This window comes from Aquila chrysaetos, chromosome 12 (assembly GCF_900496995.4).
Source record: "Aquila chrysaetos chrysaetos chromosome 12, bAquChr1.4, whole genome shotgun sequence".
In the NCBI taxonomy this organism is placed as follows: domain Eukaryota; kingdom Metazoa; phylum Chordata; class Aves; order Accipitriformes; family Accipitridae; genus Aquila; species Aquila chrysaetos.
The window spans coordinates 8,601,913-8,629,081 of NC_044015.1; the positions used below are offsets into that span (position 1 = coordinate 8,601,913).

General features: G+C 50.8%; 1 protein-coding gene across 8 annotated transcripts in view; it reads right to left on the reverse strand.

Annotated features, from left to right (window-relative positions):
- Positions 1-1,089: 1,089 nt before the first annotated feature.
- The window catches only part of PBX1 (PBX homeobox 1), a 134,600-nt gene continuing 108,520 nt past the window's right edge, over positions 1,090-27,169 (reverse strand). For 3 of the 8 annotated variants that reach the window (XM_041127633.1, XM_030032499.2, XM_030032501.2), the window contains 7 exons: positions 26,006-26,196; positions 24,909-25,044; positions 21,055-21,214; positions 20,700-20,744; positions 13,120-13,232; positions 11,539-11,628; positions 1,090-4,589 (listed from right to left, as the gene is read on the reverse strand). In XM_041127633.1, coding sequence (XP_040983567.1) covers positions 4,497-4,589; positions 11,539-11,628; positions 13,120-13,232; positions 20,700-20,744; positions 21,055-21,214; positions 24,909-25,044; positions 26,006-26,196 — 828 coding nt within the window. In that variant the 3' untranslated portion in view covers positions 1,090-4,496. Of the gene's footprint in view, positions 4,590-11,538; positions 11,629-13,119; positions 13,233-15,519; positions 19,795-20,699; positions 20,745-21,054; positions 21,215-24,908; positions 25,045-26,005; positions 26,197-27,169 lie in introns of those variants that run through there. The other 5 variants (XM_041127634.1, XM_030032500.2, XM_041127636.1 and 2 more) reach the window with 3 other exon arrangements.

Below are 27,169 nucleotides of genomic sequence, written 5' to 3' on the forward strand. Positions count from 1 at the left end.
GGGATAGTAAGGGCTTTGCAAGAACAAAAAAAGCAAACCGACAAAACCAACCCCCCCAGGCAATGTCTGATTTACATCATCTTAATAATAATAATAATAATAATAAAGGTGTACGAAAACAAAAGGACTCCAGGAAACCTTGGGATTAAAAATAACACCCCAAACCCTAACCCGTTCAGTGATGTGAAAAGCTCAGTTTTTTAAGAGGTGGTGGGGAGCAGGGAAACAGTTTTAAGAGCAATGCCAACGAGCATCTTCCTCAGCGCTTCTCATTGAACCCACCCCGGAGCCCCCAAATCTGTCCCAACATGGCTGGGGAGTTGCTACATCTCATCCCTTGACCCTCATCCTTCCCAGTGCCGCTGTGCAGCCAGGGCTCAGGGCCAGGCTGTGAGACCCCATCCTCAACAAGGTCCGTGGTCCATGGTCGAAATAAGGTTGGTACCTTCTTTGCTCCGAACCCCTCGTTTTTGGGCCAAGAGCTGCGGTTGGGCTGATCGGTGCCTCCAAGCCAGGGCTCTTGCAGCAAACCCTCGGGGCAAGGGTGCCGCTGGGATTCAGGGCAGAGCATAAGGGCATTGAAGCCCACCACCGCCTACCCATTTTGGGGAGGATTCATGCCCTTTCATCACTTCCACGCAGCTCAGCATCGCCCCCAAGCACGGAGACCTGCAGGGGCTCAGCACCCGACTCCCCGTCAGCCCTCGGCATCTCCTCCCCAAAACCCCTCGCCATTACGTCCCTCTTCGGAGACGTAATCCCCCCGCTCAGCCACAGAGCAGCCACCTGAGGATCTTCTGGGGTTGGGTGTCAAACGGCATGGGGACCTCCCAGAGACCGCCCCCCCCCCCCCCCCCCCCCCCCCCCAAAAAAAAAACCCAAACCCACCACCATCACTTTTCACATCACTTGGGTCACAGCTCAAAAGCGCAGGGGAAGCGGCAAGGCCATCGTCTCAGACAGGTCAAAATAAACTCAGCATCATCATCAAAGCCCCCCCCTCCCCTCCCAAATAATGCCAAAAAAATAAAATAAAAGGTAATTTCTGGGTCTCAACGTTAAGAAACATAAAGTGTTAGACTGTACCTATTAATGCTCACTATTCCAACCATTTTTTTTTCTTTTTAAAGTTTTACAAAATGAATTACCGTCACTTTTTAAACATTGTGTAAGAAGAAATGAGTGTGCACAACTCTACACTTTTCTAGCATTCTTGAACTAATTCACAAATGCGAGAAAATGGAAAAAAAAACAAACCATGGGAAAAACAAACAAACAAAAAAAAAAAGATGAATGTAGGTAGTTTGATGTTATAAACTATACAGGAATGAAGCGCTTGTTGCCACAGAAAGAACAGGGATGGAACCTTCCCCCTGTTCAATTTTGCGTGCTAAGAGGGTCATTTTTTATTCTTTTATTATAAACACTATTAAATTCCGACTGCGTTTTTGGTTTTTTTTTTTTCTCCTTTATCTGAATATACAAGAACATTCATTATCAAATGTTCGTTATCATCAATACTACAAAGAACGAGACACAAATCGCAAGAAACAATGGAAAATGTTAATAAAGCTGAAAGAATCATCGAGTTTTTTTTGTGGTTTTTTTTTGTTTTTATTTTTTTTGAGTTTCTGCAGGTTTTTTTTGTTTGTTTTTTGTTTTTTTGTTTTGTTTTGTTTTTTTGGTATCGAAGTCAGGTTTTTCTGGGCAGAAAAAAAATTAAAAAAAAGAAGAAGAAGAAAAAAACCCACAACACTCGGGGTTGGCGGCAGGGGGGAAGGGGAGGAGAAACAAAACCCAAAAATAAAAAAAGCAAAGAAAAAGGCAAGCAAGCGGCTACGCCAACGCGAACCGGAGGGACCAACCAGGGAACCCAGGAGGTGATTTGCAAAGTACCGTGGAGTAGTGAGTGCCCTGCCCGGGCAGGCGGTGTCACGGGCAGGAGGTGCAGGCAGGACGGGCAGCGGTTGCAGGGCAGGGGAAGGCAGCCCCGGCATGGGCCGGCTCCGGAAAGCAGGTGGTTTCGGCTCATTTCTGGTTGGTTTCCAAGAGGTACTGTGGCATTCCCGCAGGCATGGCACTGCTGCCGCTCCGGAGAACAGACCTGACTCAGCCCCGTGTCCCTGAAACGCTTTGCCAGAACGGTTTAATGTAAAATAAGCTGGAAATGGTTAAAAGGCTGCACTGGGGGAGGCCGTGGGAGGAGGAGGAGAGTGGGGAGGTGCATGGCTCGGGAAGATGGGCAGCACCTCCTAACCATCCTCGCGGGGTAACGACCTTCTCGTTGCTCTTAACATATTCCCAGCCGGGAGGCAGCCCTAGACTTCACATGTCGCATCACGCTCTGCAACACGGTCCACATCTCCGGGCATGGATGCGAAAGGAGGAGCAGAAAGCGTCTCACCGCTTGAGACATAAAAACCAAGCAAGGAGCAGCTCGTGCTGTTTCTCATCCACCTTTTGCATCCTACTCTGATCCCACCAGCTCAGAAATAGAAAATCCACTGAATTGGGACTTTTTGTATTTGGGGGAAGGTCACAAATTCCCGAGCGGATGTTTTAGAGCCTTCTGGGCTTGTTCCCCAGGGAAAGGCAGGCTTCACCTCCACTTGAGGCGAGTCATGCTGCTGGCTGCACGCTGCAAGGTGACAGCATGTTGGAGCCGTGGGCACACCACTGCTGCGGCCTGCAGGCCAACCACCATTGTTTTTTCCAGCAGAAGGGTGGAAATTTTTCTGGCAGAGCTTTAATATTAAATGGTTCCTGCTTAATGTTGCTCTGCGCTGGCAGTTCCCATCTCAAGATGGCTGGCATCAGCACGGGCAGGGTGGGCATGGACGTGCAAGAGCAGGAGATGTGGCCAAGAAGTATTAGGGTCCATCACAAGGTGCCAGACTTGCTGCACCCACACTGGTCCCCATGACACCCAGGGTCTTGTCACGGGCCGGCTCAGCCTCCTTGTGCCTGCTGGAAGAATCGGTGGCAAAAAGTACTGCCCCAGCACGAAGCTCAGCCCCTTGCCCAGGGCTCTCCTCACCCTGCTCTTCAATGAAAGCCATGTCGTCCCGGCATCAGCTGCCTGAAGGGGTGTTTCAGCAGGATGAAGCCTTGCTTACCACCCAGCACCGGCTGTCCAAAGAGCGGACCAGAAAAGCTGGGGAGAAAATCCCATGAGTTCTCCCATGGCTTGGGATGCCACTGCACAGAGTAACTCCCGGGATAAACCCAGCAGCTTCAGCAGAAAGACATCCCCAAGCAGGGCACCCACCTGTCCTACAGAGCTTCACCCTCAAGCAAACCTGTTGCATTAACCGTTATCAAAAGCACCCGACGTGCTCATCCCACCACATCCAGCCTCCGGGATCCCGCTGCCTGTCCCTCGCTGCCTGGCTGGCAGGGCTTTGGGAATGCAGTGGGTGCCACCAACCTCTGTGGGTCCTGCCTGCACTGGGGAACCCACCTCCTCCTCTTCTGCAGCACGGCACACTCCCGAAAACACGAGCCAACCAACACTCCGCAATGCTTTCCTTGCCAGGAAAAACTCCACTGCTGGCCTCCCTAGGTGCTGTGAGAAAACTGCTAGGGTCCCATCAATCATCAACGCCTGATCCTGTACAACACTGCGGAGGTGCTCAGCGCCTTCGTTATCAGCGATGGCCATTTCTGGCCCGCCTCTGCCTCGTTTCCTTCCCTCCTCTCCTTCCTTCCAGGAGCAGGCAGGGAGGATGGTGGGATTTCATGGCTCATCCAAGCTTTGGGATGTATGGTGGAGCAGGGCAGGGACTGGGAAGTGCTGGCGGTTTTCCCAGGGCTGGGAATGGGCCAGTACCTTTTGGAAGCGAAGGGGAGCATGCCGGTTCCTTCTCTTACGTGCACAGGGGGGCTGTGTTCACCCACCCCGTCAATGGCAGTGCCTGAGGGACAGCTCACCGAGGCAGGGCTGGGTGCAGAGAGGCGATGCGCTGGCTGCAGCCGGGGCCGGTGGAGACGAGGCGGCAGTGGGGCTGTGGTGGCGTTTCCCTACGGAGAGGTAGCGTGAGAGACGGGGGGTGGCGAAGGGGGCTGCCTGCTAGTAAAGGAGCGAGACGTGACTGAGGTACATTTGTGGCTCCTCAGAAAGATGCCCAGTGCGGGGCCATACACTGCTTTGGGGTTGTTTGTGTGGCGCCGGTTGATTTTTGCTTTTCCTCCTTAAAATCCTTCTACCTGTTGACATATCCTTCGGTGGGAAGGGGTGAGGGGAAGGGAGTGGTGTTGTGGCAGTGGCAGGGAGGGGGAGAGCGGCTTCTACCCAGAAAAGAAAGGGAAGAGAGTATAAAGAAGTGTCCAGATTGGCTGAAAAAAGCATCCCGACGAAGAGAAGAGAAGAGAAGGAGTCTTCTTGTGTGTGCTGATTGGGTTCACCTCCAGTCTGACTGCTGCGGTGTTAGGAGAGGCCCCCTCCCCTCCTGCCCCCGCCGGGGCCGGCTCAGCCAGGGATGCAATTTGCTGGGAGATCAGTTGGAGGTATCAGAGTGAACGCTGCCAGGGCCTTCTGTGGGGGAGGTCACCGACGACGGGGTAGTAGCGTCTTGCCAACCTCCATTAGCCTGCAGGAAGGGAGACAGGGAGACGTCAGTCACGCAACGGCACGCCCGGCCCTACCCAAGGCACCCGCCCACCTCAGACCCCTCTACTTCTCCCTTGGCAAGGGCTGATGTAGGAGCCAAAGATGTCCCCTCTGGCTCCCCCATCCCACCGCAGACCATGGGGTTCCATCAGTGGGACCCTGTCAAAACCAGGGCTTTTGATAAATTACAAGTGCTCATGGAAATTCTGTCCCTTAAAAAACATGTATTTCTGCAGAAACCCAAGTTCTGGTTGTTTGGGGTTTTTTAAAGCCCAAATAGGACCCTTCCCCATATGGAAGGAGGAAAATAGCAAACACCTCACTCCAGAAACCCCACCCTGGGACGTTATCTGGATGCAGGTGCCATGAACACGCAGAACAAGCAATGGGTCCCAAGGGACTGCTGAGCCGTGCCATGTCCCCCAGCATCGCTCCGTGTCCCCCCACACTGCCTTTCAGGGCACCCCTCCTGCTGTGCGGTCCCTGTGCAGGGGGAAGCAATCAGCACCAAGCCTTGTCAACACACTGCCTACACAACTCTCTTGCCAACTTGAAGGCCACCCACGTTTGAGAATTTGGGCCACCTCTCTGCTGCCAACGTAGAGCCTTCCCCTCCTCGCTTTGCAGTAAAGCCACAAAAAAATATCTGCCACTCTGGGGCGGGTCCTCCACGCTCCCCGTCACCCCTCCTCTAGGGACCCCAAGCCACAGCGTAACGGAGGTGCCACCACCATATCCCATCTGAGGGTTTGTACAGCAAAGCATGGCGGACAACTTGTTTCTTCTCCTAAAAAAAGATGCAGAGCAAAGTTCTCCAGCTTCTCGACAGCAGAACTACCGAAGGGCCCCAGATATCGCAGACAGGAGCCGGCAGTGCACAGAAGCTGCTCCTCCGCGACTGCCATCCCCTTCGGAGAGGAGCAGATGTCGCACCCAACCTCCCCTGCTCGCTCTGACATTGATTCAGTGCTTGGCTAATTATTCCTTCCCAACCACTGCCCAAGCTCGAGTTGGTAGCAGCCGCCGTCCTGCTTCAGACATGCCCAGGCTGCTTTGCCCTCTCTGGCTGCCTGTCCCACTGCCTCCAGCGCAGGGCATCCATCACTGGCTCCAACAGCTGGGACCCTGCAGACCCCCAAAGTGGGGTAAGGGTAGGAAAAGCTTCATCGCACCGAGCAGCTGTCCAGGACTTGCCAGTGGGTTGTCCACGCTGCCGACCAGCTCCTGCCTGTCCAACAGACAGCCACGATGGGAGCAAAGAGCTGACCACGGGCAAGCCATGGGAACCCACGTTCTGAGGGATGAAACCACCTTGCAGCAGGACATGCACAAAGCAAAACCAACAGAGGCATGCACACACACAATGGGCTTGTGTGTTCTTTCATGCGCACGTGGGTGTGTGCAAACACACTCCCTTGCAAAGGGGTTCAGGCAAGAGTAAGGAAGGCAGGAATCACAACCTGAGCTTGCTAGCAGGTTAGCAAACCCTGCTCCACTTCACCTTGGGTGCAAGCATGAAACCAGACTATGCATGAACGTTACCGGCCCCGTGTGCCCCTCGCTGCCTGCAGAGACCCTGGGCTTGCCGTGCCCACCACCTTCCATCCACAGCCAGGCCCCGACCCACCATCCCTGAGATGCAATATCCACCCTTACACATCTTGGACCACTGCAAGAGGCAGCAATTACTGTAGATTATCAGCCCGACAATGACAGGCCGCGTAAAGAGAGACACAGAGCCAACTCCACCGCCCCAAGACTGGCATATTCAAGTACACTTAGGACATTAATAGCAATTTACGTGCCATCAGTGAGAGAGAACCACAATAGCTGTGCTGGCAGCCTCTTATTACCAAGCCTGTTATTTGTTGGAGTTACAAGCTATAATCACAACAGAAACTTTCAAAACCCTTATCTTCCGTGACGCACCAAATCTATTTCAGAGCTGTAATTGCTATGTCACCGGAGAGTTTGCTGCTTAATGCACTCAGATGCCATTTAGTGTTTGCAGGGTCATTACGGCGAGCAGGAGGAGGGAGAGCGGAGGGGGCCTTGCAGAGCAGGGCTCCGTCCCTATTGTGCTCAACTATTTTTAGCGAGGCTTTTGCGTGCCAGCCGCAGTTGGAAGGAGCAAGAGGGAGAGCATCTTGCAGATAGTGACTGCGGTGCCTCGATGTTTAGCACCCTGCCCCCCAAAATGCTGGGGAGCCCCATGGTACTCCAGATTGGGAATCAGTCTTCATGTGTTGCAGGAATTTGTGCTGCCGATGACCACCTCTGTCACATCCAGTGGGAAGCCAAGAGGATGTTGGGGAGAGGCTGACTAGGATCGGGGCACCCTCCAGAGACCCCGCACCTTCCCGCTCTCCCAGCCTGGGAAGGCCCCAAGTTATGGGTCGAGTGATGGAAAGGAGGCCCCAAGGTTGGCCGTGACTTTATCATCTTGATGCCATTCTTTGGTGCAGACAAGCCCTCCGTGAGGAGGCCAGATCCTTCCCCAGGCAGAGGGCATGTAGGAACCATCTACTCTCATCCCTCCTTTCCTGGAGTTCACCCCGTTGCTGCACGTACCAAAGCCATGTGCAGGATGCATCTGATTCCATTCAGCCGGCTCTGCCTCTTTCTGAAGCAAGGAGATCTGTTGGGATCTGACTGTATTAAGTCGCTTGGGATCTCCCTCAAAGATGAAGGAGTCTTCTGAGAAGGCTGCTGCTCCTCGCAGACCCTCCGAGAAGCTCCTGCACACAGCTGTGACTTCTTCTGGAGGGGCAGAAGCCAAAGACAGAGCAATGGTCTCCAGGACACCTCTTCAAATGTCACCTTCTGGTGCCAAAGCACAGGCAAGGCCTTGGTGGCTGTCCAAGTTGTGGAGCCCTGGTAATGGACTGCTGAAGCAACTGGGTTTGGTGCCCATTTCTGCAGGTCCCTCAGCATTTTTGTCACCTCCAGCAAATCTGGTTGGCTCTCCACCCAGGCCTCCTATGTGGGGCTGGGAGATGACTTTCTGCCAATTTTTAACAGTGCCTTCTGCTTCGCACGGAGGCTGTCTCGACATCCCACCTTCTGTGACCAAATCATTGTCCCACCAGACAGGGCAGGGTGTCAGGTCAGCCTCCAAACACACCAGATCCTGGCAAGTGTGACAGACTGGGAGTAGCCTCAAAGAGGTTTCAGACCTCTGAGCTTTTAAGAGCTTGTATCAGGGTCTCCTTATGAGATGCACTGAAGCTCTTATTACACACCAGAGAATCCAGCCTTGTCTGGCCATCGCTTTCCAAGGGTCACAGCGGCAGTCTTCAGGACACACCAAGACATCTCTGATGGATGGGGCTCGGGCACTGAAGCCCTGCCAGACCAGCTTCCATAGCTCAGCTCATGATCATGATGGTGAACCGTAGCTTGCTGAAGAGCAGAGGAACAACTTTCTTTTCAAGGCTCAAATTCTTGGAGAAAGGGGTCTTAGCACAAGCAAGGAGGTCTCACCTCCTACAGGTACCAGTGCCTGGTGGTCCTTGCTGACAAGAGTGGATGTAAAACTCAACAGCACAAGCTGCCACTGACCACTGTCATCACGGTGACACACACTGCTCTGTAAATAGGCACAGCTCTGTACAACAGTGCTTTTAGATTAAAAGCCTTGCACTCTGATGAATTTTAAAAACAGCCCCTCATTTTAGACCTTTAAATGATCTACAAATTAAATTAAATAAGGTCCAAAAAGAAATTTCTGAAAGGTTTTTTGTTTAAGATGACTATAGCTCGTTCATTAATTAGCAGACGGAGGACCTAAAACACTGTGGATTTAGGGCCATGGGGCACCAGCAGGAAGGGCGATGTTTTGGGTTGGGACCTTCCAAAGGATTATGGCAATAAGGATCCAACTTCTACTGGAATCCACCAGAACCTGGACATCTAAATGCTTCAAAACCCCCAGCCTCAGGGACCTCTGGCTGGGTACACACACGGACCCCCCTAAACAGAGGGACCAGACACTTCTTGCTTACTGGTGCAAAAACCCCAACCTCAAAGCTTGCAAAAAGGGCTGGATCAGGCCCCAAACATCCCCTCCTTTCAGATGAGGGGCTCCCTCCTTCCTCTCAGTGCTACCCAAGGCAGGCTACCCTCAAGACGGCTCCTGCCTCTACCACTCCTCCATCACCAAGAGCATCCCCATCCCTGGCCAGGACCGGCGCTGCCTGACGCTGTTTCCACCTGTGGAGGAGAAGGCGGCTGTTCGCGCTCTGCCTCAGCCATCACTGCAGGTCATGGAGATCGCGATGGCTGGGACATCGCCCATTATCCTGCTAATGACGCAGAACCAACTCCAGCTCTTTTTGCCCCGCGGAGCGGTCTGTCAGCCGTCGAGCAGCAGAGCCACAGAAGGAACGGGGCTTTGGGTAGATTGCTGTTCTCAGCTGTCATGACTTACACACATTTAAAAATTCATCCTCCATCAAGGAAGGCAAACCCCGAGCGTCGTCTCCCCTGCCAAGGTTTGCAGCGGTGGAGCTGGGCAACCTGCCGCTGACTTCCCAGTCCTGACGGGCTCCGGGGATGACTCAACCTCAGCCCCGTGCAGACATCGTTGTGACAGGGCTCTTGACTCGGTTTCGGCTCATCTCCTTCCAGCAGCTCACAGGGATGCTCGGGTGATGCGGGGACGGCAGCTTTCTGTGTCACTAGCAGCTTTCCTCCGCATCCCGCTGCCCTTCCTTGGCATTACAGGGTTCAGGGGAGAGGCAGGGAAGCCCTGACTGCTACGAGACAGCCACCCTGCCTGCACTGAGCAGCTCTCCAGGATCTTGCCCAGGACCAAGGCTTCCTGGAGGGCAGCCACACTTCAGGGTGGACAAACTGAAGTCCATCAAGGGACCTAGCTGGACGGGAAGACATTAAGTGACAATAAAAGCTACAGGCAGGAGCATGGTGCCTGGGATACAGAAGAAGCAAAACATTTCAGGACAGAGAGACAACCCAGAAGATGCTTCCTAAACTATCTGCTCAGCTCTGGATTCCCTGCCTTGCTCCCCATGCCTACCACAGCTTTATGGGGAAACAAGGAGTCACGCCCAAACCCGTGTGGTCCCTTTGCCCACTTGCCACCCTGCCCCTCCCTGAACAACATCCAATTTGGGCCAATATGGGCTCCTGCCCTCCCTGAAAACCAGCCTGAGGAGCCATCAGATGCCACCATGCCGGATCCCCTTTTGGGAAGCGCAGGGGGGACCGCTGAGCCCCTGCTGCTCTCAGCTCACCAATTCCCAGTGCTGCTCGTGGTAACACTGGTTCTCCCATTACCACAGTCAGAAACACCAGCCCACCTCTCCTTGTCCTATTCAGCTTTTGAGTTTCCACTACCTCTTTCTTCTCCTCTCCCCGACAGCCCCCTCCCTGCCTCGTAATCCCCGGCAGCAACCCTCCCCCCCAAATTTTGGCTTAACCCAGCCCACTGTTATTTTCCAAGCCGACTGCAACCGTAATCAGCTCAGCCTCTTTCCTTGGGGGTATTTTAATTTATACAAAAGTATCATCTCTTATCATGATCAGCCTGCGATTCATTTACTCTCCAAGTATTAAAAAGCCAGAAAGGGAATAAATTCAGCGCACGGAGAAATTAATGCGGAACGATAGGCTCTTTCATGTGGCATTTCCAAGCGCCGTTTTTGCAACGGGCTTATGTAATGAGACATAATTATCTGCACATGTTCAATTACATTACTTCACAAATCCTCCCTGCCTCTGCCTCCTGACGTCAAGCCGCCCGCTAAGCCCCAGCACCCACAGGAGAGGGGAGCGCAGCCCTCCGTCCTGCTGCACCCCTCTCCCTGTGCCCGCAGTGGCTGCTCGCACGCCGATGGCCCGAAGACGGCCACACAGAAGGTGACAAGTGGCACAAGCCTTGGCTGGGAGGGTGATAGGACTGGACAGTGCACTCCGCTGGGGTGCTCGGCCGCAGGACCACCATCTCCCCCTGACGACCACCACCTTCCTGCCCAGCCTGAGACCACCCCACCTCAGCCTTCAGCCTCCTTGATGGGGACCGCGGCAGCCAGCCACGTCCAGGGCCAGCTGCCCCCTGCTCCGTGCCACCCCAGACACCACCGCCACCATCCACTCGGTGCTCACAACCTCCTTTTCCAGGCTGCCCTCTTCTCCCAGCTTGCTGTCACCACTGCTGAGATGGCGGACGATTGATCTGAGAAATGAAGTTGGATTGCTGTCCCGAATCTACACTGGGTTCTCCTTGTGTGTGTCTGATCGATTTCCCCCTGTGCGACACAGCTTGTCGCTACGAATTTTCATGCTAGTCAGAACCCGCCAGCGCACCCAAGAACAAGAAGATGCTCTGGAGACCGCCCTCCCCCTCGCACCCTCCCCCAGTCTGGTTGGGCGAGGTTTTCTTGGGTTGATGTTGGTTGGCTTTGTTTTATTTTTTTCTCCTTTTATTTGCAATCCTTATTGCCGCCAACCCCATCGGTGCCGTGCTTTCGGATGCTGGCCAGGGATGGGTTATTTTTAGATGGTCGCTCCGGGATGGTGCCATTGGCCTCTGCGTGGAGCCATCTCTGGACCGGGGCGTTTGCGGTGACATTCCCCACCGCGGTTACACGAGGTGTCACCTGTTTAGCAGCTCCTCTCGGCCGAGCGCGTGTGGCCGCAGGTGCCAGGCGAACGCTGATCAGCTCTGACAGTCCTAGACGCCAGCTGCCTGCACAAAGCCTGCCCGGTCGCCACTTTTTTTGTGGGCAAAGCTCTGCCGTTGGCGTGACCGATACAGAAGCAATAAACTAGGTGACCGTAAAAGCAAAGACAAGTCCTACTAAGTGGCATTCTGAGCCCTATGGCTTTGAAATAATTGGTAGTGAGAGAACAAAAATGAAAAAAATAGAATAAAACAAGAACCCGAGCCTATTTTTTTTTTTTCTTACACTGATGCCCTGCGGACTATACATCTGACTTGCTGCGAGTCCGTCACTGTATCCTCCTGTCTGGCTGATAACATGGCGAAGGGTATCCACCTAAACAGACCAACGACAACAAAGATACAAATTAGCGTGAGTGAAAGGTTAGTGGGCAAAGCTGCTTTGGTTCATCTTTGGCAAGATAAAAACAAACAAAGAGTAATAATAATAATAATGAAAATAAAGTTATATATTTAAAGAGGGATAAAAGAGAACCGCAGTTGGTCTTGCAGCAAGAGCTGAGCCAGAGGACCGCTCCTGCCTCCCTCACCACCCCCCGCCTGCCCCGGCGGCCCCGTCACGCTCTCCTTGGTCCCAAGTCTTTCGACAAAAAGAGCGGAGAGGGAGAACAGTGTGGCAAGCGTGGGGTGGGACCTCCTGGAGCACATCGCTGTGGCCGGCTCCACCATCACACTCGACGACCCACGTTCCTACCCCTACCCCCTTCCACCCTTTGGCCCCAAGCACTGTGAAGCTCACGGCAGTGGAAAGAGATCCTTGGAGTCGGCCGAGCGCCTTCATTTCAGAGGGCCCAGAAAGAGAATATACCTACCATGGCAAAGGCACCGGCAGCTCTCCTCCAGACGCCCCGTTCCTCTCCCTCCACTCCCCCAGCCTAGCCCCAGCAGTGGTACATGTGGCGAGCACATCTCGTCGCCCACGGACGGCACGCTTGCTCTGCATCCAGCACTGCGAGGGGAGCAACCTCGGCTTTAGAGAGCTCTCCTTGCCCAATGCAGAAGTGTCAGAGTGGCTGTCATCTCTCAACACAGTACAGAGCGTTAAACACCAGAGTGGACTCATGGCACATCTGGACATCGGATGGGAGGTGGGAGATCTGAGTGAGTCCCTGGCTATTTTAAATTCTTCCTTTTTGCCCAAAGCATGGGTTGACGTTTCAGTAATGCTGCTCAAAGCTCCCTCACTCTGTCTTGCTGGTGTGTACATGGGTGGTGTGAGGGCCTGTGCTTTGGGGAGGTGGGGAGACGGTGAAGGGTGGCTTTTAATTAAAAAAAATAAAAAAAGAAAAAAAAAATCTAGCTGTGTATTTGAATATTTCTTGCCTTTCAGCAGGCACCAGGTTCGGCATCAAAGGAGTAAGTGGAAGCCTTGTAAAACGAGACACCAGTCCAAACATCTGGCCCCTTCCCTTGGAAGAATAAAGCAAGCAGAACCTAAACCTCAGCTGCTTTTGTTTGAGTTCATGCCTGTTCTCCTAAACCTCCTCTCCTCTTAGTACGACTATCAAGCCAGAGCCAAATGCATTCACAAAGTGTGGGCAAGTCTCCTCAAGACCATGGTTGTTGGTTTGGTTGGGTGTTTGGTTTTGGTTTCTTTTGGATTTATTTTTTTTTGGTGGTTGTTGCTGTTGCTTTTTTTGGTTGGTTGGTTGGTTTTTCGGTTTGGTTTGCCTTTTTTAAGTGTTGGTTGGTTCATTTGTGCTGGTTGAGATTTGCTCTTTTCGGACGGGAGGGAGAAGTGCCAATACAATCAAAGGCTCCTCCAACACTAATGCATTCACTGGCAGTACATCGGATGGCTCCCTACCTGTGACTGCACGTTGGCTCCAACCTGGGCCCCTTGGTAAGAATCCCCATTGAGAGACTGCACGCTCATGAACAAATCTCCAGAGTTTGACATGTTAAAAGAACTGGAAGAACCTGGAAAGGAAAGAGTGAGGCACCTGAATCACAGAAAGGAAAAAGATCCACCCCATGACTCTCAGCCAAGAGGAAGGAACAACATGCAAAGCAACCACAAAAACAAAACACACAGTCAGGTTAGTAGTATGAAGAACAGAGCAAGCAAAAAAAAGGATGCACTCCTGAGGTTATTCAAAGCCACATGTTGTTACAGCTCAATGCCAAGAACATTCTTCAACAGCTCCTCAGCTGGAGGAAGGATTCTTCATGCTTTCGACCGAGACAAACAAAACCCAGCCTGCAGGACTCGGACAGCCCTTTCCCTTCATTTCAGGGCATCAAAATCCTTCAGGCAGCTTTGAAAATCTCGGTTGTTGGAGGTGTCCACCCAGCAGACTGCACTGGAGAACAGAATTACCCAAACAAGCCTTGCTGCTGAGAGCAGAAGTCTTTTCAGCAGGGCGAGCAAGGCCCACGCTATTGCTGTTTCTGACAAGCTCAGATCAGGGTGGGTAAGTCCAGACCACACTGCTCTCTGCAGGGTGAGCACATCCAGACACCATCCAGGTCCAAGGCCGGAGCTCCCGCTGAGCCATGGGGAGCTCTGTGAGGGAGCGGTGCGTGGGGTTTGCCTTCAGGACATCAGGAACCCGTCACTGGTGGGAACTGCAGCACACCAGGAGCGAAGGCTCGCAAAAACATGAAGGCACCTGGGCTAGACTCCCAGTACCCATCACGTTGGCAAGTGTCTTTCATCGTGATGGGCAATGAGAGAACACAAGGGTATCACAGCCCTCCCGGGCCAGCTGCCCCAGAAGAACGAGCTCTGTAAACAAATTCCCCACTGCATGCACCAGTCGCCAACGTTACGCTAAAAAATGATAACGGTGAAGACAACTGGGTGGGATCAGGATCAAAAAAACCCCACAAATGAAAAGAGAAAAAAAAAAAATCCCGCCTTTGCAGAAACAAGGTTTTCTGCTTCCAGCTTCGAGATATCTGAGCACCTCCTCAACTACTGAACGGGAGAAACAAACCCATTGTGTAACTGGAAGGCGGGGAAGGAGGCAAGGGGGTTAAAAATAAATAAAAAGGTTTTATGGGATTATTTCAGAACTTATCGTGCAGATCAGCGCGTTAAGTGTGAGACAGCTCAACGTGCAAAGTTTGGTTATATACATGACGTTAGCCTTGGAAAGGAGAGACTTCAGGGGCCCAGGTCAGCTACACTTTCAGCTCCAACCCCAAATACACTCATCATCTCCACTGCCACTTCCAACTTGGAAGACTGGCAACCACAGTCCTGGTGGAATTGCCCAACTATGGCTCATGCGTACGCTCTGAGAAACGCCTGGCAATCCCCCTCCCTTTGCTGGAGAGGGAAGAAACACTCTGGACAGACCCCAGCTCTGCACTGGAGGTGGACTAGGAAGGCTCCTCTGAAGGAAGCCACCTCCAAGAAAGGTCAGGAAGCAGGTGGGAGCTCTATGCTGGCAACTTCATGTTCACTAAACTCTCTGCTGCTCTCTTTGCAACTGGCTCTTTTAGCAGGAGCTGGCAATTCTCAGAATTGAAGGAAAGCAGAAACATCGCTGCTAGATACAATGCCCAAGACACTCAAGAGAAAGACTCATCTTGAGCACAGTGAGTCTTGGATCAGGACCCTCCCACCGGTGCCTGAAAAGAGCAGAGCCAGGAATAGCTCATTGTCTGTGCTCACTGTCAACCCTGCCCAACCTGTTCCAGAGAGCAATCCCACAGCGCTGCGTAAAATAACTGGGACTAGTCAGAAGGCAGCTGTAACCATCACCTCCTCTGCTCAGCTGGCAAAGGGCTCCTGTCACTTCCCAACCTCTCAGGTTACTTGCTATTTTAAAGGCAAAAAACCTAGGGAAATGAGCTGGCAGACTGAGGATAGCCCACCCTGACACTGCTCAGCTTTAAGCGTGAAGATGGGCACTTTTCACATACACAAAGATGCTTCCTACCCAGTTTTCTGAATGATCGCTTTGACTACCCGCATAAAAGCACAGGGCAGTAACGTGGCTTCATACTCCCGCAGTGACTGAGAACAAAAGGACTTTGCAGCTACTGCTCACAAGAAGCAGAGAATATTCTCCTGTTCTCTTAAGGTGAGCAGAAACCTTTGAGATCACACAAATAATCAGTGGCAGACCTGGGAAGAGGACTCGGGAATCCCTGAGCACCTGACAGATTACCGCTATCGCTCTGCCCCCAGCAGAGCAACATTTCATCCCACCTTCCCCTACCAAAAGAAAATTATAACAATAATAACACATAAAAATGCCATAAACTTAACTGATATTTTATTGAAACTTAACAAACCTGGCCGTAAAATTGAGACTGGGAGGGAGGAAATAAAAATAAACAAACAGCCACAAACTCTAGTTCTGAAGAGCGCCAGTGTCTTGGAAATCATGAGGAGTGCTGGAGATGTCACTTACAAGATATACACTGCTATTGGCACAGGGTATTTTTACAATATATGTGCATATCTAAACGGTAAATATGTCTTGCCGCTGATGTGGATGCAAAGATAAATATGCGCATACCAATAGCTCCACATGTATGGATGCATTTGTATCAGAGCCATAATTGCAGAGAGCCCTTTGCGCTGCTGCTCTGCTGCTTCAGCACTCCACTGTCTATGTACTAGCCACGTATGGAAAATTATGATGGCCCAAAGTCTCAGAGACACAGCTAAGAGGGGTTGATGCACTGGGGTGGGAGAGGGGGCAGGAATGTGAAGAGCTCTGAAAATTAAGACTCTGGTATCCTCCACGAAGATCTGGGAATACAGGTCAAATCCTTCCACTAGAGGAGGCTCCATCGTAAGTCTAATCTGACCCTCTGAAGGCTCCACTGTGAACACACCAAAGGTCTTCAGTGGTCATAATTTGATCTGGGGCTCCTCAAGAACTGAGAGGTAACAAACATCTTTGAGCTTGTGAACCCAGGAGGAAAGGGCTCTGACCTTAGCATGGAAGTCCCTTGATGCTATCATGTGTAGACAAAAAAAGACCACGAGAAAAACCAACACTTTTCATGACTTGTAGCAGTGTAGAACAGTGGTTCATCTTCAGCATCCAGACATCTTATCAAACCCAGGACCTATCACCACTATTCCTTAGTGCTGAATTTAGATAATCAGGTCATCACCAGCTTCAGAAAGAGTGCTGGAAATGTTTAAACAAGCTATGGCAGTCAGATCTTGCCATTGGGTGAGAGCCTGTATCAAAACAATGCCTGCAAAGAGCTCTCTTCCAGCCCTAACATTGCTAATGAGCAAAACCCACTTCAAGTTTGTCTCCAACTCAAAAATCTTCACAAGCTTGACTGCTGGTATTTCTCGCACCACTTCTCCAGCTCTTCAGAGAGCTTCTTCAATGGTTTCTCTAATGTCTTCTCTAATGTTTTGACAGCTTCAACTTCCACCTCAAATTTTCCAGGACCTCTATCAAGTCCTTTTCTCTACAGTATCCAACAATTCAAACAGCATCAAGAATAAACAGACATGGTAATGGTGTTCATTGGAGCTGAAATCAAGCCACCCTCATCTGCTTCCTCATATCACCTACCACCAATGAGACAGAGATCGCTGGATCTGAAGCTGACTTTGGTCATGTATACAAGACTCGTAGCTGAAGTCAATGGCAATGACATATACGCATTGAGAGCACAGAATTTACCCCGCCTGTAACTTTTCCTTGAGTTTCCACCACGGCCAAAGATGAGAGAAGAACTGGATGGACATGTGGCTCCTCAGCTGGACAAAGCCACTGAGTTTGATAGCAGGTCTAAAAGCCTGGGATGACCCAGCAGGACATTCTTCCTTTTTCACTTGCCAACCAACATGTAAGACAGTGAGACCATCACCGGAACAGCCTCTCTGCTGCAGTGCTGTGCTCTGGACAAGTGATTGCCACAAATGACAGAAGGCAGAGAAAATACAGCAATTAGGCCTGTGCCTGATGAAGTGCATTTCCAGACAGCACGATCCCCTCCATCAGCAGCTTTGGAAGATTTTCACAAAACAAAAGGGTGAGCAGGAAAAAAACAGTTCAGGACAATTTTGGCTGCTCTGCATGGAAGATTTCACTGGATGTCATCACCTGTGTGTGGCCCTTGAGGACTCTGGTTGGCGAAAGGGTCTGCCCACATAAAATAGCTTTCATTTGCCATGTGGTTTTTGTGCTGAGATTGTCCAGGCAATCAAAGTGAGGATGGGGAGTTGTTAGCCCAAATGAGTCAGACAACTCGGCTTATTTGAACATCTGGCTGATAAAGCCCAACTGTGCGTATTCAGGATGAAAAGGTGTTTGACATTCAGGCCTGGGTGACTGAGGATGGGGGACCCTGCTTTGAACGTGCCAGATGGCTAGACAGATGCAATCCTTGCCCTTGTCAATGTGTGGCCAATCTCTTTGACTGACTGTAGCCATTCACCGATCTCCGGTAACATGGGCATCAATGCAGAGAACAGATGGGCCTGCGTAGCCACAGCAGAAATGAATTTAGCTCCTGTCCCAGGTCCCATCACATCCAGTTCCACCTCCTCTTCCAACATCATGGCCCTCCAGGGACTACATTGCTGGTTGCTTCTTTCTCATGACCTGTCCTCTGCCTACTCTCTTTCTTTCCACATGACCTACAATGTATTTAAACTAGAAGGTCTTACAAATTCCCAGCAAATCCTATCTTTATTCCGGCTCCTTCCTCACCAAAGTCTCAGCCAATGATCTGAAAACAGAAAGAAGTCCATGGTGTAAGAGGAGAGGCATCATCCGTCTTAGTCCTACACCTATTCATCCACTTCCACGTTCCTCCCAGGGCAATTCAGCACATCTGGATGGCTCATGGCCCTTGACACCATCCTCCAAATCTTTCACAGACAGGTATTTTAGACCTAGCGTGTACAGGTGTGCTTCTTGCTGCTAGCACCTACAGGACAACCTGAAGCAGGGGAGGTCACACAACTCCAGATGTCCTCAGGACATGTCTTTGCCCCACAGTGTGACAATGCAGGGATGCTTGACTGAGCTGTTATGTCCGCATGGTTCAGCTGGGGAGATCTCAACCTGGGATTCCACTGTTGGAGATCCTGAGGCCCTTCCAGCTGTCTTCTCAGGAGAGGACTTACAAGGACATCCAAACCTACCATCTCTGCAAGCTGACCTGGAGACTACTGCAGTGCCGACAGTGGGCCTCCCCACTGCTCTGCCACTGCTGCAGCATACAGGGAGGGTAGTGGGATCTGGGCCAGGTTAGAAACACTTTGCTTCTAGCAGAAGAAGGATCTCCACGGCCCACAAGCTCCCCTCGCACTGATGTGCTGCTTTAGCACTGCTGCCACATTAGGCACATGAAAAGAGGTCAATGTTTCTGGAGTGCAGACAAGTGAGCCAGAAAGAGGACCCAGGAGCTCAAGTCGTACCCGTTAGTAACAAGACTGTTTGTCCTTCCTTGAAAGTGTAGTATTATCCAGGGATTATCTTAGCTGTTTACTGCAGGGTACCGGCCAATTTATCTTTGAAACGGCCGTGTTACTGCCTGTGGGGAAGGCGAAGAAACAGCCTCGCACAGGAGCACTATTTAACTGGGCAGGCACTGGGGAAATGCCTATTCCACTACATGCAGGACAGATCCAAATCCACTTAAGCAATCTGAAGCTCTTCCCTTGCTATTCCAGACCTTTGGATCTGACTTCAGTTGAAGACAGAAGAAAAGAATGCAGGCTGTGTGTCTTTGGTCCAAGCTGATGTGGACTGCAGGACAGCATCACAGGCAGTAGGCATCTCCCTCAACACACATAGTTCTGCTCTCCACCCTCCAGCCTTTTCTACAGGGGGGTGTTAATATCAAGAGACCCCACTTGACCAGGTATTTTGAATGAGCTGTTTGAAAAGGATGACATTTTTAAAACGGCAGCTAAATCTTCAGCAGTTCAAACAATGGAAGGAAGAGGGAAAAAAACCCTGACAAACCAAGAAGAAAAGAATCAAACAAAATTCCTGCAAACTATCTGTCCCTGCAAAACTCTGCTGTGTCCACCTGAGCCCTCTGAGCACCTCAGCCGAGCCAGAGCAGGTGGCACAGCTCGCTCACAGGCAGCCCTGGGTGAGGAGGAGGAGGTGGGACAGATACCTCCCACCAGTATTTCTGACCTGCAACCAAAAGCTGCAACATCTCTGCTCTAGGTGGCTCTGGGACAGACCCCCCTAGCAAGTAACACGTCCCCTGGAAATTAAGGGGTTGTGTGTAGGGACTTCTCTCCACTGACCAACTGAATCAGCCTTCTACCACTTGCTTCTGTGCAAGCCATCCACGAGTCCTGCAAGGTATGGACGAGTTCCCCAGCACTGAGTGATCAATCACCGCTCACCACGTTAGCTTGTGGGTAACAGACTGCCTTTGCCTTCCCGCTGAGGATAGGCTGGTTTGGGAGATCAGCCAGAGACCCATGCCACTGGTTTCTCCCCTTGTTTGACCCCTAGGTCTCCACTTTCCATTCAAATCCTCCAGATCTGGGGGTGCTTCTGGGGTGCGATTCCTCTGATACCTGTCAAGGCAGGGTTGCGCTCGCTATAGAAGCACGTCCTAATAGCAACCAGCATTTGCATGCTGTACCACTGGTGGTCTACTTAACATCCAGCTTCTCCTGCTGCCCACCATCCTCCTTGCTCCCCCACCTCTTCCTCTCTCTTAGTAGCCTACCTGATAACAGCAAGCATCACACCCCAGTGAAAGGGTACCATGAGCAGACACTGAGCTCAAAGGCACAAGAGTGGCACACCCCCACTCTCCCTCCCACCCCTAAAAAGAAAACAGGCACACAGATATTTGCATGGATAACAAAGTACATGGCACCCATGAAGTTCACTTTTTCCCCTCATTTTAAACAAATCCCAATTTTCCATCGCTCTTGGGAGCGCACAACCAGCCGACTGCAGCCTGAGATCATTTTTGGGTCGGCTGTCCTCATGGCAGGCACCACACATGAACTAAGCATCATTCTCTAGCGGAGGAGTTGAAATCTGGGCAAAGTGCTCTGTGCCTTTGACCCTCAAAACAAACAAATGGAAACCAGAGCAAATGGGCAGGAAAGGGGGAAAGGGAAGGGAACGACCCATGGATTTCCCTGGATCGCGCTGACACAAAGATAAAATAAAATTCACACAGAGCACACTCTTGCAGGTGATCCAGACACTGTCATGTAAGCAATCAAAGGTAACCACAACAGAAAGAAAATCAAAGGATAAAAATCTACCGAAAACAACACCCAAAATGGCATGAGTTAGGACATCCCAGAAATGCTGGGTTTTATTCATTAGGGCCACTCATGCTTTCAGCCCCAGTGAAATAAAATCAATATGCAACAACTTTTAAATTATTTTTTTCTCCCCCCCCAAAGTGCAAGCAATCCCAGCAACTTTTTTCAGATCATTTTTCTGGTTTTGTGTTTACCATCCATGCATATAACCCCCAATGCGGCACCGTCAGTCACAAGGTCTGATCACATCGTTTTTCCAACGAAAACCAGAACAGAGAAGGGGAAAAGAAAAAAAAGATAAAATAAAAAAGAGGGAAAAAAAGGCAAAGAAAATAAAGTACCCTCCCCAAAACAACCCCAAAAGCCAAACCCATCTCTCTTTTTTTTTAAGAGACCACAAAAGTGAGCCAACCAAAACCAGAGAATAAAAATTGAAATAACCAAAAGGAGAAAACAAGAGAGAGATTTGGGGGGGGGGGGGGGGGGGGGGGGAACGAACGAAAAAACGAACACTAACAACCCAAAATAAAAAAAAAACCAAAAACTAACCAGCTGAATTGGGAGTTGAGGGTGAGTTAGCCTGGCTTCCATGGGCTGACACATTGGTAGCCGTGACAGCCGTTTTGGCAGCATAAATATTGGCTTCCTCTTGAAATTTACCTATGTTCTTCTTGTACCGGATTCTCTTATTTCCAAACCAGTTTGATACCTAGAGCGAGTTTAAGAGAAGACAAAGATGTTAATGGTTCGGCTCCGGTGAGTGCGGCTCAGTGAGGAAGGTGGCTTAGTTCAGGTTAAGCAATGCATATTCTTTCCCCCCACTCCCTGTTTTCCTAGCTGTGGAAGGAAGCACCTTCTACCCACACGTGCCACACCAAGCCCACGAAAGGTGGCAGGACCCCCTTGGGAGCTCTGGGTTTGTGTGGATATATCTGGTTCCTCTATGGATGGGACATCCACTATGGAGATGCTCCACAGGAACCGCTAGACCTACCCCATGGAAATATCAGATGGCTTTAAAAAAACCTGAGAAAGTCAAGTGACACTGAAATTGCACAATTTGAAAACAGGCATGTGTCATTTTGGACCTTTTTCTTTGCCTCCTCCTCTTTCCCTTTGACAGGAACAGATGCCCTGATTCCCAGATGCCCATTTTCTTCCCTTTGGAGAAGCCAGTGTGGCTTTCAGGGAGAACACCCAACGAATTTACTGGAGCCTGGCTGACACACAAAATTGCCTTGATATCTCTGAAGCTCTGCTTTTGATCCGAGTGAAATCAGTGCAAAAGGCCCAAAGTGGGTCTTCTTCATCCAGCTGAAGTTGGCTTTGTACGGTTTTCCATGAGCCACTACATAAACAAGGAGCTCCAGGGAAAGGCTGGAGAGGGAGCACGGGGCTTGTTGTAAGACCTAACTTTGGTCCCAGGGAACAAGTGTGTCCCTCAGAAAGGGGCAGGAGATGTTTCCATTGTGTTTGCCCAGAGACCAGTATAGGCCTGATGTGTCTAAGTGCCTAGAAATGTGCTGAATGGGGCTAAGGGATTTATTTAAAAAAAATAAAGAAGCAGGATGAACTTCTTCACAAGTGATGGGGGTGGCTGCAAATGATGGGCCAGATCCGAAGGCAGAATGAAGCGGTGCAGCTCTGCTCATGCCAGTCCTGGTGAAAGCTGTTTCCCTGTGCCTGCAGCAGTGCAATGTGTGAACCTCAGAAAGCCCCAAGGAGAGGTCCAAGCAGTGATCCTTGCAGACTGTCAGGGTGATATCCTGGGATCAGTTGTATGAATGCTTGACAGAAAGGTCACTTGGACAACCTGCCAGGTGTCTGGATAAATACCCCAAAGTTTGCATGTCAGAGGTTCAGCACAGTGATAGCTTAACTCTGAAGTCTGTGAAACCAGGCTGTGGTATCTGGCCAGAACTGCTTCCCAGGGAAAATGTCAGGGTACCTCCCAAACCACCATGAACTCAGCGTTCCCAAAATCCCGCTCAGTACCCTGCTGATGATAATGCTGTTCACTTGTGGACGCTATGTCGCACCGAACAATTTCAGAGAAGACATGGCAAATATTCAACCTACAGTTTGGGAAGCAGCTTTCAGCTTCTTCTCTGACAACACCGAACACAGAGCATCAGGGGAATGTCTTCCTCCGTGCAGATCTCTAAGCAGAAGACAATTTCCAGCTGCTACTGACCTTGCTTGAGAAAGCTCATCAGGATGAAGAGAATGGGCAAATGCCAGAGGATGCTGCAACTCTCCCAGAAGAGCTCCAACACTCCTAGGATTGCTCGGAGCTGCAATCTTGAGCTAGCAGATCAACCTCTGTGGTGGGACTCCAAGGACGTTCTCCCTTTGCTTGCTGGTGAGCAAGTACATCAGTGCTCCCCCTTCCAAATGGACTGTCCAAACACCGAGACACAGAAGACAATACCGGATGTTCATCCTGGGAAGCTTATGATTTTTTTTTCTCATCTTAGGGAAGTTGTTTTGGCTTGGGTGTTGATAACTGAAACCCATATGCTTTTATTCCTATGATGCTTTCTATCTGCAGTGCTCCTAGAGGATTCAGCAGCTTCTACACAGAAGTGGCTTCATCCACCAATTTACCTGCTACTGAACTGCAGGTATCCAATCCTGTGCTGCTGCAGAGCGGGAAAAAGAAAATATAACCTGCAGAGACTCCTGGGAGGCAAAAGTTAGTATGTAACTCAGAGCAGCACCCAATCCAGATCTGGGAGTGAACATTTCAATGGCACCAGGAGCAGGTGCTGTTGGCGAGGAGCTCCATTCCACTTCTTGGTCCAGCTTTCTCATTAACGACAATGTGCTCCTTTGTGATCTTCCCACTTGGCCATCTCTCTACAACAGCTCTTCTGGCTTCAAATGCTGTAGCCAGTGGGTGAACTCTGAGCACCACAGGGAAGGAAGTCGGGATAAAATGGCCACCACAATCGATCATCTTAAAACTTGTGAAGCAAAGAACCTGCCTACCCCCATCAGCCTCTGAGTTCAGATCAACTCTGCTCATGACTTGCACAGATTCGTGCTGTCCCATGTTCCCACTTAGCCTCAGCAAAAACAGGGACCTGGACGTGTGTTTGTTTCTACCTTCTTCGGACGAAGAAGGGAGGGAGATCCTGGAGACAGGCACAAAGCAGCCTTGATACAGCACGGTCAAAAAATATCCTAAGTGCAGCATTTCTCCTGGGCATTTTTTCTTTGTGAGGGAAAAGTTGTAAGTGTGAACAGATGAATTAAAAGTGAGAGGGGAAGCGTCAGGACAGCTGTAGTTTTACTTAAGCCAATATGTGCTGTCTCTCGTAGGTAACTCTGGGCAGAATCGATGTTTGGGTCTTCTGACCCAGGGGATGCAATCGGAGTCACTCAGCAGGCATTCAACACGGTGATGACACCTACCCTTGCACGCTGTTGCTCCTGCTGAATGCAGACATGCTCTCACAAGGACACCAGATGCTACTGCTGTCTTCAGTTTACTCAAGCGACGAACAGGCATGTGCCTGGGGCTGGGAAGCGGCCCAAGATGGGGAACACAATGGGAGCCTAGAGGGAGCGCTAAGCTCACATGAGGACAAGACCACCAGAGGCCATATAGATTGGCTTTCCATCACACAGCTTGCTCCAGCAAAAGAGGAAATAAAGAAGGGCAGGCCTGAGCAATGTACAGCTGAACACTTCAAGGACTGACTGTACTCCTCACAAATCCCAGCAGCTCCCAGGTCAAAGCTACAGACTCCAGAAACTACATGGCTGCCTTGAATGTATGGAAATAATTCAGTTTGTCTTTATTGACCACCCTTCTTTGAGGGATAAGTAAGTCAGGGAGATGTCATGTTCCACAGCACAAGAGTAATGACAGAGGGAAAGGACCATGACAAAGCCCACCCTCCTTGAGCACAAACTATAACCATTAGCCTGTCTGACCCAAACCCTTCCCACCAGGACCTTGTCCATTCTACCTTATTGAGCAAAATCTGCACAACTCTTCCTACTGCCTTCGAATCCTTTGGCTTGAAGAACAGACTTTCAGCTCGAACGAGCTATTCTTGCAAGCCAGCTCAGCACTAAGTCCTTGAGAAGACTTTGCCTCTGTGGGTCAAGCCACATCATTTCTGTGCTTTTAATACCTTGGCTGCACACACAGCCATCGGTCTATGAAGTCTTCATCCCTTCTAAATCCTCTCCCAAACTCTCCTTTTCCACCCATGGCTTCAATCTGCAAGTCTGCTGTCCGCTCCCCCATCCACTTACACTAACTTGTGCTAAACTCATTTACTAATTAAATGCTCAACATTGGTACATGACTGAGGTCTGGAGTGCCCTTCACCATGCTAAGGTTTCCCGTTAGCAGTAGCCGTCTTTGCTGTATTTCTGAGCGTTCTCACCTGTGAGACTGTGATGCCACATTTCTTGGCTAGCTCTTCTTTGGCTTCCTCACTGGGGTAAGGGTTGCTGAGATGGGAATAGAAATACTCATTCAGGATTTCCGTAGCCTGCTTGTTGAAGTTTCGTCTCTTCCGCCTTAGCGTGAAGAAAGAGGGGGAAATAGAAGGAAAAGGAAAGGGAATCAGTGCCAGGAATCCAGAAATAGGAATGCAATTTTAGATACTCTGACTTTCCGCACTTCCCTCCCTCCTTCCCCTGCTGCTGGGAGCATAGACTACAATAGACTCATGGCCAGGAAGCTTCTCATCTGCACCTTGCTGGTGATTCCTCTCTCAGCACCTTCCAAAGCAAGTAAGTCTCCATCTCAAATTATCACTGTAGCCTCCAGCTCACAGAAGAGTCTTAAAACTGGCACTGAGCTCCTCCACCTGGGAAGGTGACTCCCAACACCTGGCTGCCCTGGACAAAGACATCACTGTTACTCTGCAAAGCTCCATGCTGAGAAAGCAGCTCTGGATATATCCTTGGGGAAGTCTGTTCAATTTACAGCTGGGCATTATCTGTCTGCTACCTCTTCCCTCGTACCCCCAGTGTAGCTGCCTCTCCTCCCCATCCCAAGCTGCAGCCCAAGCCACAGCTTGCACGTAACCAGCTTGGGGAGTGAAGTAAGTCTACAGCAAATCAAAAATCTGGGACAATGGAAACAGAAGGAAAAGAATAGGAACTTAGAGGGGACAGGAAGGGCTGGAGGATTAGCCTTCATCCCTAACTGAAGTGCACATTTTCACCACAGAGGTTGGTTGCAATATGCCACAGACTTTCCTTCTGCCACAGCAAACCCAGGATGTGCAATTCTCAAGGTACAGCTGGGATCCTCCCTGAGACAGAGGCTGGATGTCTTGAAATGCTGCCCCCTCCCTTGCTGAGCCACAGACAACTAAAGGATAAGGAAGGTAAATAGCCTCTGTAGCTCAAGGCCAAGAGACATGGCCCTTCAGATGGACCTGAATTCACTCCAGAACCTCAAAACACCTCTCTCAGGGCTAAACAATACAGCACAGTGGGTGGGGAGAAAGGTTCGGTGGGGTGAACTCACCGTGCGTCCAGAAATCGGGAGCGCAAGATCATGACGGCTTCACACGTGCTTTGCTTCAACTGCATCTGGATGGAGCTGAACTTGCGGTGGATGATGCTCACCATCCGCTCTATCTCCTTTGGCGAGATAGGTCGGGTTCGGCTCTGCTCACGCAGCAGGTTCATCACGTGGGTGGTGAATTCGTTGCATGCCTGGGATGGCAAGAAAAGCAAAAGAAACCCCAGGATCGGAAGGTCATTTGACAGCATCAAGGATGGTACAGAGGCAACACTGCTAAGGAAGGAGACACAAGTGGAGGCCTCAATGGCTGGGGCTTTTTAGGGCAGACCCAGAACAAGAGTGTGCTGGCGCTCAGGGGAGAGAAATTTTTCATGTCTGCTAAGCAGAGGGCATGAGTGACTGCCAACAAACATGTTGAGAGAGGCAGGAGCCAATTTCTTTGCTCTCAGGGATCATGGATGGAGCTGGGGCAGGTGAAGCCCTAGGGCTCATGTAAAGCATGAAGAAGTCCCAGCCACTGTTTTTCTGGATGGGACTGGAGGAGCTATAGCTGTATCTGAGGAGGACCCTGAACCTTTTGATGCGCTGTCCCTCCTCCCACTGCCCCAGCTGGACCCCAGCACCATGTGTCCTGCAGAGCCCCTTGTGCTTCACAGGAGCAGCTCCCAGAGAGACACGGCCCTGCTCTGTGCTCTTAGTGTATGAGGTAAGAAGTAAATAATGATAATAATTAAACCCTGAGTGAGGCAGGAGTCCTGACAAGTAAAGGCAAGCAGGTAATAATCCCAATTAGTTTGCTGCTGGCACGGCACTGTCTGGCTGCTCCTGCTGTCCCCATGCTGTGCTGTGAGGACAGAGCAGCGAGAGCAGTCAGGGGTACAAGGGAAGGATTTTGAGGCCGCATAAAGGCCGCTTCATTGCCCTCTCCTCCATCCCCATGAGCACCCTATGGGCACAACAGGATCCTCCGATTCCCAGAACCAAGCCCCGAAAAACAGGTTGAGAGCAGCACTCGGACACTGACGGTTCGAGAAGCCGTTGGTGCTCCCAGGACATGGGCAGCTGCTCTCGGGACAGCGTCCCCAGTTCCCAGCCCCTGATGGGGAAAAGGGGACTAGCAGGGGAAAGAGACACTGATTTTGTGGACTGGTGACATGGGCTTGA